General features: G+C 36.9%; 1 protein-coding gene across 1 annotated transcript; it reads right to left on the bottom strand.

The window, feature by feature from the left end:
• Positions 1-9,970: 9,970 nt before the first annotated feature.
• Positions 9,971-13,884, bottom strand: abrab (actin binding Rho activating protein b). The gene is made up of 2 exons (XM_088928432.1): positions 13,089-13,884; positions 9,971-10,554 (listed from the first exon to the last, which is right to left on the bottom strand). Exons 1-2 carry the CDS (start codon positions 13,784-13,786, stop codon positions 10,071-10,073), a joined length of 1,182 nt encoding a protein of 393 aa, XP_088784558.1. The 5' UTR covers positions 13,787-13,884; the 3' UTR covers positions 9,971-10,070.
• Positions 13,885-14,027: the final 143 nt, after the last annotated feature.

Genomic DNA, 14,027 nt, shown 5'->3' with positions numbered 1-14,027 from the left:
AGTACTACTGCATTTACAAAGTTTGTTGTCCTTTTACTGCAATGTTTGTAGTTAGTGTGCAGTTTCAAATGACGATCTTTGTCAGTGATGTTGAACAGGCTCACTACTTTAAAAAACAATATTTCTTATGTTAGGGGATATAGAAAAACTACCCATACACCTGTAATACTGCCAAGAGGAAAATTATCTGTACTTGAAACAAAACGTTTTTGAAAAGACATAGTTGGCAGTTTTACAGTACATCTCCCCAGGACCTATATAAACAATGAAACAAACAAAGTGACTGTGTCTTTTTGTACTTTTTCAGGACAAATATTCACAAATTGCATGTGAAAATCTTTATTTAGACATCCACTGCGTCAGTAAAACATATTGGGACAACTGATAAAGTAGTTAAAGACAGCTTTTTTATAGTAAATGTATCTAATAGGATTTGGGCCGATTTTTGGCTTTAATGACTGTAGCCATAGAAGAGGTAATTTTAATCACTGTTGGCTCTGTACAATTCTTTTTTTTCTATTGACAATCAAACATGGAGTGAGCTACCTCTGAAAGAGGAAAAATATAAGGTCACCCGATAAAAAGTCTTCCACAAACAAAATAATTTAAAGAAAGTTGCACTGTCAAGGCTTGCTTTCAAGACAGAGGGCTCACATTTCAAGTAAATTACACTAGGGAGTTATCCGGGAGCACAGACATCAGTTGAAGTCAATCTGAGATGTATGAGAAGCAAATGACATTCAGAACACCATCTTATCTCTTCCTGAAAAACTAGCAGATGGGTTCCGTGTGAAGCTCATGTGTGACGCTGATGCCTCTTTAGTTTCATCTGGATGGGCACAGATGTTTTATTTTTCTTGTTTGCCCAATTAACGGTGTCTGCTTCAAGGACTGGATTTAACGCTTATCGCGCAAGTCCAGAACAGGAACTGGAAGATGGCAGCTTGACCTGTCTGTTTGTAAAAGGGTGGAAGAGTGTGAGGAAAAGAGATATTTCTCTGAATCTGCAGGCTGCCCTAGGTTTTTACATCAGACGCCAGTTCCAGCAAGGTTTAAAATGTAAGAACTTTCAAAAGCTATGATCATGAAGCAAAATTAGTCCAATAGCATTCATATACAGTATTTCCAATACTCCAGATGAGTTTGTAACCACATCAACCTAAATATAGTGAAAGAAATCAGTACCTTAGCCTCCATAGATTATTGATTTGTTCTCTGTAAAAAAAAGGATTCAAGATCTCTTGTTTCCTACTGTTTCCTCACATTTTAAACAGGTAGAGTTATTTCATTCAAGTCAAATATTTTCATAGATATCACCTTTAAAGACTGAAGGGATTGCATTCCTAATTCTGTTATTCACAGTGGTTCCAGTGGACAAACTTTGAAACAGACTGAAACCATGTAGTCATCATTCCTCAATTACTGTAGGGATAAAACATTTCTAACATACAGGAGAAAGATTAAGGGACTGGATTCATATCACCACCACTGTGTGAGGAAGACATTTATATATCAGTTGGGAGGAAGAGCACAAACACCAGTGTTCTCTGCCAAGCAACCACCAGAAGCATAGAAGCCACTTTCTTAACTCTCTCATCAGCTCAATCGGGTTGGTTATATCATCTGGGTGTCAGGCTCCAGGCGTATCTCTTCTCCCAGTTTAGCAAGGAAATCGCCCCAGAGGAAGCATTTCAAAGTAATAGTAAAAGCAAACGTGAGGAAGTGCTACATTACTACCTATACTTTTGTGACTGAAGAACATCTTGGAAGGAGACCAGCAATTTGAAACCCAAAGATGGCAGATGAGATAATAAAGTATAGTGCTGAAGAGAATGGACTATGCAGTACATGACCTATTATATTTCCTGTATTGTACAGTATCTGCTCAACCTGCGAGAGTGTGCAGACCCTATATTGGGCTTATCTGTCACCTTCAGGATTACGGAAGACAATCATCCTTGACTCCATGTGATTTACTGTGACAGTCTCTACCTTCATATTGCTGTTTGTCTAAGTCAAAGGATAAAAGAGGTTTTACATCTTTCGTGCAGTTGTGCCTAATTAGTGTATTGTAGAGCTGATTAAGAAAGATAAAAACTATTTTCCTATGATTGGGAATGTTGGTAAAAAGCACGTATATTAGAAACACTACACTTAAGATCAATGTATAAAAATGAGAAAACAAGCTAGAACAACTGGAGAATTGGAGAAGCACCATTGATGCCTTATAGATTTATAACATTCTGCTTAAATTGTTAAATACTCGTGAACTCAAAACTCAGAATAGGCTATTTATTGAAATCCTGTTGAAAACAATATTCCCTCGATGCAGTATTTACAGTAAAGGAGCTAATAAATGATGCTAGGCCATCTGAGTGAGGTGACCGGACTTGTAATTTACTTAGCAAAAGTAGAAGTCTATCAATTTTTGGTCTAAAATGAATGATTAAAATAAGTGTACTCCATCCAATATACTGTATATTTTTTAAAAGCTATATTATCTTTTAATAAAAATTGTAAGCTGATTTTATAATTGTAAGAAGGTAGCAGAAGATATAGAAAAAAAAACAGAAATATACTGTAGTTCTTCTGTAAGTAGTACTATGGTGCTAAAAAAACCCAACATATTGTCAGCCGTTTTATGTGCTTTGTTAAGCTTTTGTCTGTCATTTCAACATTCTGACAAATAGCCCAAGAGTATTCAGTGATAAGAAATTCCAGTATTGTTTATCCTTGCCTTCTTGCCTTCTGGGGATATGAAGCAAGATGAAGCACACAAGAGACAGCTGTGATACAACACATAAAACTGTTTAGTTGATGCATGCATGTTAATTGCGGAGCATTAAATTGATTTGAAGAAGAGTGATTTCAGAGTTGACCAAGGTGATGCACTCCATCTTAAGTGCTGTTATTGAAATGCTGTATATGTTTAACATTCTTGAGTGAATAACACTACATTGGAGAAGGAGAAGCATATTTAATGGTGAGGTCTCCAACCTCAGAGAGCTATAGTCAGCTGATCTTCCTTTTAAGCAACGTATCAAATACTTAACTGAACCAGCTGTTTCGTTTAAGTTTAAACATTGTAGAAAAAGTAATCTTTTGTCAGTGACTAAAGCTACATCAAATTCTCAAAGGGTTTTGAGTGCAACAGGTACAGAGATCAATAATAACATATCTTAAATACTGAGCTTAATTATCATGATCAAATTTAAACTTTTGGTATTACGGTTAAGAAAGGTTTGCATGCTCATGAAAAGTGTTAGAAAATTTTGATCAAGATAACAGCATTGACACATTGACAGCTTGTGTATCTTGTGTTAAATGGTGGCACCTGGTGGCATGACTTAATATTGCAATTTAAAATGTTTTTTAGGTGTATTCAAACAAATACAGCATATTTAAAGTAATATTTTCTGTTAGATTTTAAAACATTTGTTTCATATTAGCTTGCTTTTACATATTTATCAAACACTATGTTGAGAGTTTTCCTGAAAATTATATTGTTCTGTGGAATTCAGCATGTAATTAGAAATGAAAAGAAAATATACAGATAACATAAAACACAGAAAATGTTAATTCTGGCAAATAAGGGTCTGTTCTCAGAAAAAGTATCATTTTATTCACTAAACTCAAACTATAATTCTGAGACAGAGCATCTTAATGTGCATATTTTGAGCATGTAACCTAATCAACTCTTAATCAAATCCCATTAATTATGTCAAAGACCAATAGTAAAACCCAGTTCTCCAAATTAACATCAGAAATAATGACACCAAAGTTACTTTTTATTCCGTAGTCTGAGAATAATCATGAGATACTCAAAAAACAGCATCCCTAATTCTACTTAAATTATAAATTTAACCAAAAAGGTTCTACTGTGTTCTTCCCTCTTAAATTATAAATGGAAATGCTATGCTATAGAGATGAAAGTGTTCTATTGAGGAGAAAGTGGATTTTTTCATATCACTGTAACTTGGCATCAATCACACTACTACAGTAATGCTGTTGAATGACATTGATCCACTGGGTAAGGCTATATTTAAAAATCCCACAACTCCAGTCAGGGTGCTGATTTAACAACCACTCATCACTCAGACGCTGGTCTAAATATAAATTCTGTGCAAAATGTCACATCCTTTGAATGTTTGCACTAAAAACGTTCAATTTTTATCTGAACTTGTAGAAGCATTAACACTTCTTTATCCAAACTGTACAGGTATTTTACTTGTTGGTGAATTCAATATGCATACTCCTGAGTGGTAGACTATTGCTTATTTCCTAGCTACTCTGGACTGTTTCAGTTTTATTCAGCATGTTAACTTCCCAACACTTAAGAATAACCATATATTAACCTTAACTGGTTCTTGTGGTGCTGGCATTTCTAGATTAAAAACATCCGAACTCAGCATTTCTGACCACACATCTCTGTCTGGTCCTTCCTATCCTTCTACCTGAATTTGTGGACTAATTTGCTAAATTCAACAAGGGTGGTGGGAGAGATCACAGAAATACACTCAGAATAGCTCGGTTATGTTGATCTTTACAACAACAATCTAACATACTGTAATTTCTCAGCAATCTGAGGTTTTTTGTCAGGCTGCTGAGAAATCTGTATTACCTCTAAAATTTTAACAATTTCAGACGTTTACAATGTAAAACATTTTTGATTAATGTACCTAAAATAAATCTGTGTACTGTACCTCAGAATGGGCCACAGAAGATTGATTAATTTACACTTAAATTAGATGGATATACTCGGTTACATGTTTTTATCTTAACCTTAACATTATTTTTATTACGGTCACCATCCTCTCCTACAGAGGGCGCTCCAACCTCCGCATGTTAGTCTTTTTAGTTATTCCCTGCATTATTTCCTGGTGTGCCTTGTTTTAGCTCCCCTATTTAAGTTGACTCCTTCCTGGCTTCGCCGCTCAGCTTTGGAACACGGAAGCCTGATGGCCCGCCTATCGGGAGAAAGCCTGAGAGCACAGGCCTGTTTACGCTCCCCGACCCGCTGAGCCCAGGGCTTGGAAGGGAGCCCTGTATTTCCTGGATTCTCGTCTTGTCTATGTGCCTGTTTGTCTGCGTTTGTCACATTTTGCTGCTTTAAAGTTTGCAGTCATGAGACTTCAATTTAGATATACAGTATTAAAGTAGAAAATCTAAAAATGTGGTTAATTCTTCTGTTACATACACAATGATGTCAAATAAATCTAGGTACACAAAATTATCTTATCGAGCCACAGAATTAGTTGAGTGCAATAAAAGTAGTTCTTACGGTTTCTGAATAATAGTCCCTATCTCTGTGAGGTTCCCTGGTCAGGTAGTGAACTTTCAGTGATGAGGTTTAAAAATTGTGATGCATTATTTTATAATTTCACAAAAGGGGATTAACATAGGAAGGATGTGCTGTAAATACATTGCAACATTCTGGATAGGTGCTTATAACGTTAGTTTGCCTATTCAAACCACCCATACACAATATAGTGAAAACTGCAAACTAGATACATGGACGGATAGATTTAGTTTTGGACTTTTGAAAAACTTGAATAACTCCTATTCTCAAAAAGATTCCTCTTGATCTCACCCTCCTCTATACTCTCCTACTTTCCTTTTAATCTCCAAAGCTCTTGAGAGAGCAACTCACCATCAGCTATCCATTTTCCCCCTTGAAACACTCCCTTCTCCATTCTTTACAGTCTGGTTTCCATCATGAGCATTCCACTGAAACTGCTTCACTATCTGTTATTAATTCTCTTCCCACTGACCCTTCAGCTGCTTCTGACACCCTTGACCTTCTCTTTCTTCTTTCTCCAACCCTGGAATTTCTGGGACTGTTCTATTGCCATATCCAAGATTGTTCCTACCAGATTTCATTTGTGACTCTCCATCTTCACCGTGTTCTTTCTCAAGAGATGTTCCTCAAGGGCTGGTGCTTCTTTGTGCCATCTACTCACTCCCTATTGGTTCCATTTACTCTTCTCAAGGTTTCTCTTACTGTTTCTATGTTGAAAGTGAACAGGTCTTCTTATGTAAGTCCACTAATTCGTCACACATACCTAAAAGCCCCTTAGTCGTGATGTGCTGGATACAGACACATTTTTCTTTTCTTTTTCCTGTACTGATCTCCCTTACCTTTTTGCATAATTCTTTCACCCACTCTCTCTTTAACACTGCCATAAACCATTTGACCATCCCTCTTCTACTGTAAACATATAGTTTTCCTGACACAAACATGTCTTTTTCTTTCTTTCTGATCCTGAATCCCTTCCATCACCCTATAGGACTTGATTGCTGCAGCTCTCTAGTTGCTAGTTCTTCTGTCTCAGTGGTCCATCCTTTTCATCTCTTCCAAATTCTGCTGGGTGGTTTATGTTTTGTCTTCCTTAATTCTTCAAGTGTATCCAGAAACCTACAATTCATCAACATGAGAGCACTGCTTGGTGTCTGCTGCAGAAGCATTGTCATGCACAGTATTCTTTGTGAATCCTCAAACTATGATTATGATTACTGTCATTGGTTATGTTGTTGAATGATCTTTTAATCTTCATTGTTGCACTATGTGACTCACAGTAGTTACTATTTACTGTGAAGTTGTTATATACTTAAACCTTCCTCCGAGAAAGGTGTCTGATAATAAAGAAACCAATTCATTACATATATATGAACTCTGATTTTTAGTTTGTCATAACCTTGGAATACTTTGCTAGTCACCAGTAAGAAATAGTAGGAGGCAGATCAGTATAAACACAGGAACCACAAGAAGGGGTTTACTTTATTTAGTGTTCTGACTGATTGGTGGTTGGTAGTTTTTGATTCTGTGAAGGACATAGTATTAACAAGCTATTTGATGGAAGAATTTGAAACATTGTGTACATGTCCTTAATGTAAAAGTTAGATTTACCAGATAAAAAAGTCTACTTCACAACATAGACCGTCTTTGTTTTCAACAGTAGTGTAACTTGTTTTTCAAAAATGCTTTGGTTCAAGTGTATTTTTATGGCTTCAGTCAATGCTACAGCAATGCCCAAAAGGTCAAAGATTCTGGGGAAATAGCAGCCTAGCCACAAGGATAAGGCTACCCAAACCTCCATCATTGCTACGAGGAATGAGCTAGGGAGCTGTTGCAAGGATGTAGATGGATTGGAGGAGGAAATGTAAGAGAGATCTGTGAAGCCCTGTTTGCTACTGTGGATTTATATATGAAGGTGAGAGGAACTTTGCAAGATTAGGATCTATAGTAAACTTCCTCCCAAACAAGAGACCAGTTTACAATACAGTACATTTGTTATTGGAAAACATGGCAAATACAGTAAATACGTTTGACAAAATTAGTGTCCTGGCCATAGCAAAGAGTAAAAGGAAAAATAATATCAGGGGGCATAATTCTTCAACCAAACTTTATATGTAGCCCTATTGTAATGAAAGCAAACTGCTTACCTGTGTGTCGTACAAAAACACAATGTCATATCCATCTGATATAATTGTCTGGCTTCTTGGTTATTGAAAATCACATTTTAATTCACAAAAAAGTCAGAAATCAGCTGGAGCATGATGATGGAATTCAATGGAAGATACTATACTTTCTGTTGCAAAATACGAAGCCCTCAGCATATTGCCACTGACTTGCAAGACAGTCCTGAAATTAGAAAGCCTGCATCACAGTAAGAGCAGTTGAGAACTAACATGTACAAGTAGACAGTGACTATTCATCATTGGCGTTGGTGTAACTGGGGACATGGTTGAATGTACAGTACAATATGTGTAGTTATGCCAGTGGTGGTGTGTGAAGTGTCGCATAACTCTGAGCCACACAGCGCTACTTAACAATGGTGGATCATAGCAGGACTCAGAGTGTGTTGATGAGCTGGTAGATTGGGTCTTTCCTTTTCTGCCATGCTTTGTGAGCTGGAAGTAATGCTAAATGGGCAATTGTGTCCTGGTTGTAAAAGAAATCCTAGAGAATCCCAGACTCCAACTGTGGGTGTCGTTGGAAAAGAGTACAAGGTTGTGTACAAGGTTGTATAACAACAAGTATCCCCTCTAAATTAGTTACAGTATACATTTAAAGTTGTTGGTGTTGGGGTGACCACCTCAGTTACAATATATCTTCTGCTTAGAACAATATAAAGGAATTTTAAAAGCTAAAGGCAATACATATGGCTATATAGTGTACATCTTTTCTGTATAAGGTCTTCCTGTCTTCCATTTTAACCATTCACAGGTTTTCTGATACCAGCTTGGCAAAAGCTTTTAAGCCTCTGTACAACTACCTGTACATTTCAAAACACCCTAATAAAAATCTGATGTTGTACTGTATACTTCACTTTGGGTATAATTATTACTGTATTAAGACACCATTCTGTCTGTTGTCTTCAAGTTTCATCTTAGGCTTCCTGTGACACAATTCTCTTATCTATATCTTACTGCTTTTCTGTGTCAGTGATCATCTGATACACTTACTGAGGTGTCGTGACATTCTGTGGTGGTTCCCCTTGACAAAAAGTAGTGTTACAATCACAATCACAATCATTTCCTAATCATGTTTAAATGTACAGCGCTTGTAGATTATAGAAATATAAAATTCATTGTAAATTGTAAATGTGCTACAAGAACTATTGTTGAAAGCACCAGAGTTAGCTTTCGTCTTTACTCAGTATTAATTTGTATGCTATAGCCAAAGAAAATAAAATTCAGAGCTTAAGCCATGATTTGGTTTCAAAATTGGCTGTCAGAAAGAAATATAGTAGAAAGTGCAAAGCAATCAGCTGTATAATACAGATTCTATAAAATACAATACAATAATAGTAAAAGATTGAGTCTTTGTCCAAATATATCAGTTTATACAGAGCAGAAGTATGTCCCACATTTTTATAAATTTGCTACAATATCATGAGCTGAACAAAGCTTGGCAACACAACATTACATATTTATAATCTGTCAGTAAGTTAAAAAACATTAAGATTTTGCTTAATTTCCTATAAACAAAATCTTGTAAAAGGGGGGATGTCAGAACAATTTTCTTTTGAATGAAAATAGTCAGGGAGAAAAACTATATACTGTATATAAAATTATTGAACAATATATTTCCATATATATTTCCTACAAAGCACACAGACCTAAAATGGCTAACCACACAATATTAATTTACTATTAAGCACATACTGTAGCATCAGTACTAAAATGTCATTGATGACATCTTTAGACCTGTTGCCATTCAAATAGAATGAAAAAAGTTAGAATGTATAATATAGGTTTCATTAAATTTAAAAATCCCTTTAAATAGTAATGTTTAATAATAGAAGCTGAAATATGAATTTCTTTTCTCAGCAATGCAATACAGTACATAGCAGAATGTTTTCCTTTCCCACAATCATGGCTGGCCCTTGGCTTAGGAAAACTCGGTGACTGTCCAGGGCCCTCAGACCACCAGGGGCCCCGTTAATGTTCAACACAACATATTGTTTTAATCAGCACATTCACATGTGAGCCAGAAGTTCCCTCTAGTGCCTCTTTCTGTTGCTGCTGTGCTAATCTAGTTTGTTAAAGTTCGTTTGTTATGAATTATAATATTAGCTGTGGATGTAAGTGTAGTGGTTTATATCTGTGTCAATGTAGTAAATGGCTCTCATCTTCGTCGTCAGATGACGATATCAATCCGGTTTCCGCTGCTGCTTCATTAAATCTTAGGACATTCTTCAGTTTAGGCATCAAACAGAGACAAACCAACTTACACAAAGATATGGTGCAGAGTTACCGCTTATTAATATGTGTTTGTAATGAGCAACCTTTACCGTATTTTAATAGAATACCCACATTGTATCGGTCCTCCAAAATAAGCTTGATCATTTTGGAATTGAATGGGCTGGTGGCTGTGGCGGTGTAAAGAATTATAGTGAAGGATTATAATTATAAATATAAAATGATTCCACATTTGTGTGAATGTCAGTAAAGGACCAGTCAGAAGTGAAATTAAAATGAATAACTTTATTCATTAAAAAGGTTTTATGGCTCACCTTGGTGCCTGTTTTTCTGGCCTCATGAATGCTCTACAGTTTAAAAAGCAGCTAAACTAAAAGGGTTATTATGACGTGGTCGTCTCGTCCTTGCCACAACATCTCACCCTCGAAGTGCACTTTCCCATGCTTCCTGGCTCTCATTAGAATGCCAACAACTTTGTCTGAGATGCGCACGTATCTATCAAAAAGTTCCCCAAAAGTTACCCTGCTCTTGCCATCAGGGTCTGGATCAGCCATTGTACTGATAATGTAGCACATATCGAGTATCTCTCGATGGATGTGGGCCTCCGCTCTTTTAGCTCTCTCCTCTGTTTTTGAGCCTTCCTTCGGCCTCCCATAACCCTGGTCCCCTTTCCGGAGCCGTGTGGACATGGAAAGCTCATAATCAAACTCCTCGCTAAAGGGGTTCAGTTTCTGGTTCACAGTGTGCTCTTCCGCCCAGTTTTGCCACTTGCTCTTCAGATTCCCCACTGGGCTGTATTTCTTGGCAATGATGTTAATCCTTTTGGCTTCATCCACGTCTTTGTTCACCCTGTGGAAAACATACAGTAGAAATGCATTTTCTACATGTATTAAGTACGGTCAGCTAAATTAGTTGAATCCCTAAACGCTGATGCGAGTTAATTTCTGTAAACAAAAAAGGGAAGAAGTTATCTAAAACACTATAGTGGATGACATGATGCCTAGTGCTGTTGCCTCGCAGCTCTTGAGTCCTGGGTTTGAAAGGACTTGAGCACCCTCTGTGTGGAGGCTGTGTATTCATGCTGTGCACATGTGGGTGTGCTGTAACCCCCCACGCTCAAAAACATGCTGGCTAGTTTAACTGTTGTCTCTAAATCATCCCTTTGTGTTTTTGCCCTGAAATTAACTGGTATTCTTTCCTGTTGGTAGTCACATGTCTTTACAGCTAACCTGCGACAGACAGACCATACTCTGACTTCACAACACTGCAACCCCCAGATGGTGTAGACAGAGAAGGCACATGTGAGAACACAGGACTGGATGGAGGATTTGAGATATCAATTGGATGGGACATGCTTCACAGATAACACATGTGTTGGAACCAACACATTCAGTGTTGATACTGCATCCGTCAGGCAGAATTACTAAGAAAGTTTCTGTTCTCCTGACGGGGAAATGCCCTGGCAGCTACATCATGCCTGCCACAGTTCTATACCTCATCAGAGAAGGGGAGTAGCAGAAATAGAAAAACAGCCTTTTCATTTCTAAGGTATTGTGTCACCAGCGACCTCTGGGTCACCTATGTTTGTAGGCAGATCAAATCATGAGTGGCTGGACTGAGATTATGCTACAGATTAAATGTGCAGAATGATCTCCTCCTGTTTGAAACCATTCCTATGTTCTTATATTCTTATTTCTTTCCACTCTTCTGAGTTTGCTAACACATTGTGAGTGTGAAGCACTGTGGCTGAATTGTGGCCTAGATCAGAAATCTGTATCTTAGAGAGGGTTAGGCAGTAGGTGAATGGGTGATTGGAGTGTACTGTATGTGTGAATTAGCACAGGGGGTGCTCCCTGTTCCTGGCATTGTTGCGTTCTACAATAAATGGGGTAATACATGTGGGTATAGAAACTCACAGCTTCTTCCTGGGCAGATAGTGTGTTTATTCCCATCAGGAATCACTTTGTTCCACCTGCATAACAGCAAAGCTATACCGGAACATAATACCAGTAGCAAAACAACAGCATTATTAACTGACACTTGTGATTAAATAGACTTAATAAATTGATTACTGTACTGAGCCATACAGTTCAAAAGCATCTTTTCATTTAAAGTTAAAAACAACAAATCTGCAATGTTCTTATTATGAAAGGGAAATATCTGTTTTTTAACGGGTGCATTGACAGTTTATCCAGATGTGCTTATACAAAAGTTAGTCACTTGAGTGTATCATGGTCATGAATGAATAATTAAAATAGTCAAAAGCCTTTAACCAATATAAAAAAATCAAAATATCCTGTTTTTCTAAAAACATGCTTGTATAAAGTGACCATTTCTTCTGACACTCAGTATCCACACAGATGGATGGATACTGTATGGATGTACAGTATATACTATGTCTGTGTGTATCAATATATAACTATATGCTAATGTAAATTGTCTACAGACTGCCAATCCTGTATTTATTCCAAAGATTTCAAAGAAAATCTATTTCCGTGTTTCTCAACACTGTGAATTTAGATTGGGTGAAAAACATTTCTGTGACCACAAAGAAATTACTTTGAGATTTAGGAAGGTTATTTTTATTGTTTAATAATAAAAGACTAAATTCTAAATTGCTGTTAAAGTTTAGAATGACCCACAATTTGTTTCTTATAAAGTATATGATGTTGCTTCTTTTTTACATTCAAATTGGAATATAAGAAATAAAATTGTTTGACTTTCACTACAAATGTTGCAGAATGAATTATAGAATCTAAATAAAGACTATTGAGAATTATTTTTAATTTGTTTATCAAACAAAATGTTGTTGAAAGTATTTTTTCAGTCACAGCTGTTTTATTGTATATAGTGAAACTATTATAATAATAAATATCTATAAATATTTAATTTAGCATATTTTTTTAAAATTCCATTAAAAAAACCATTGAGGTATCTTTTTTTTAAATTGTGTGTTCATACAGTAGATAGTGTAATTATTGTCAGATTCCTTTGTCATTTTTGACCTTTCATGTAAAAAAGAATTATTAGAGTTCATTGAAATTCTACAGACGTCTATGGACCTTGCTGCACAACCTTCGTCTACAAATTCAGAATACTCCCAGTTGGATTTCACCTGGGACTTTTACTTGTTTTAACAAAAATAGATATTGACACATACTCCATATTGTGGCTGTGTTGGAACATCTAGCTGTGCTTTGAACCATATTTTTTGCAGTGCAAGGCTTCAGATGATTTGCCAATAATTTGTGATATGCTATCCTTTGGGCTACGTAACCTTCTGACAACATAATCTGTTTGAAATAGTTTGGTGAGAAGCATATTTGTCAAACGCTAATTATGATGTTAACGTTCAGTTGTTTAACACACCATAGAATACTTACACTGAAACAGAAGGCCGTTTGATCCTAACAGGTGAGATTTCTGGCTCTACCTGTTTGTCTTTCATCTCTGCCACCTCCTGCATTTTCTCATCGCCCTCTGAAAAACCACTGTCCTCCGTGTCCATACTGTCGGTCCTCTTTGGCCCAGTTGGGCCCATAGAATCCTTGCTTTCTTTCTCCATCACCTTCCAGCCCTTGGTGAGTTCAGAGACCAGATTGGAGCATCTTCGCCTTCGAGTTGGAGAACTTTTTGCGTTCAGTATTTTATCCACCTCTTCGTTTTCCTTTTGGTATTTGTCAGTTAAGTAACCAATGTTCATTCCTTTCTCCTGCACTTTGCTGGTCACCGTTTTCACCACTTGCTTGCTTCTTATTTTAGAGTCCAGAGGTAAACTTTCAGAAGTGTTTTCTAATTTTCCTGCTGCTGGATCGGAAACTGCAGTTTGTTTAGTCCCAGTGTTTTCTTTGGAACAAGTTTTCTGTCGTAAGGGATGTTGATACTTCTTCGGGTTCAGTATTTCCCTTTTCTCTTCAGAAGGTGTCCATCCAGATGGCTCACTGGCCTGCCTTTCTTCGTTCTCTGAAGCCCATTGCTGCCAGCTTTTTGCCAAGTTACACACCATACTCACTGTCCGTAGCTTCTTGACATTTTTGTTGGGTGGCTTCTTTTGGTTAGCTTTTGGATTTGATTCTGACATTTTTCTGTTCCCTTTTGGGTTTAGGTATACAGCAGCTTTTCTCCTTCTTTAAGTGCTGCTACTCTGGCTTAGCATTACGTTTTAAACATGGAGAGGGCTCTTCATGATGATGGAAAGTATTCAAAGCATGTCTGCCCCTTGATCATCTTTCTCTGACACCGTCACCTTAAAACTCTTCACAGATCATGTTTCATCACAGGCAATGACCATTGCAGATGGTAAACAAGGCTGGGTATTAAGG

The sequence above is a fragment of the Atractosteus spatula genome, chromosome 12 (genome assembly GCF_055471065.1).
Source record: "Atractosteus spatula isolate fAtrSpa1 chromosome 12, fAtrSpa1.hap1, whole genome shotgun sequence".
In the NCBI taxonomy this organism is placed as follows: Eukaryota; Metazoa; Chordata; class Actinopteri; order Semionotiformes; family Lepisosteidae; genus Atractosteus; species Atractosteus spatula.
The sequence above is the reverse complement of the archived record's forward strand: the minus strand, read 5'-3'. Positions and strand labels throughout refer to the sequence as shown.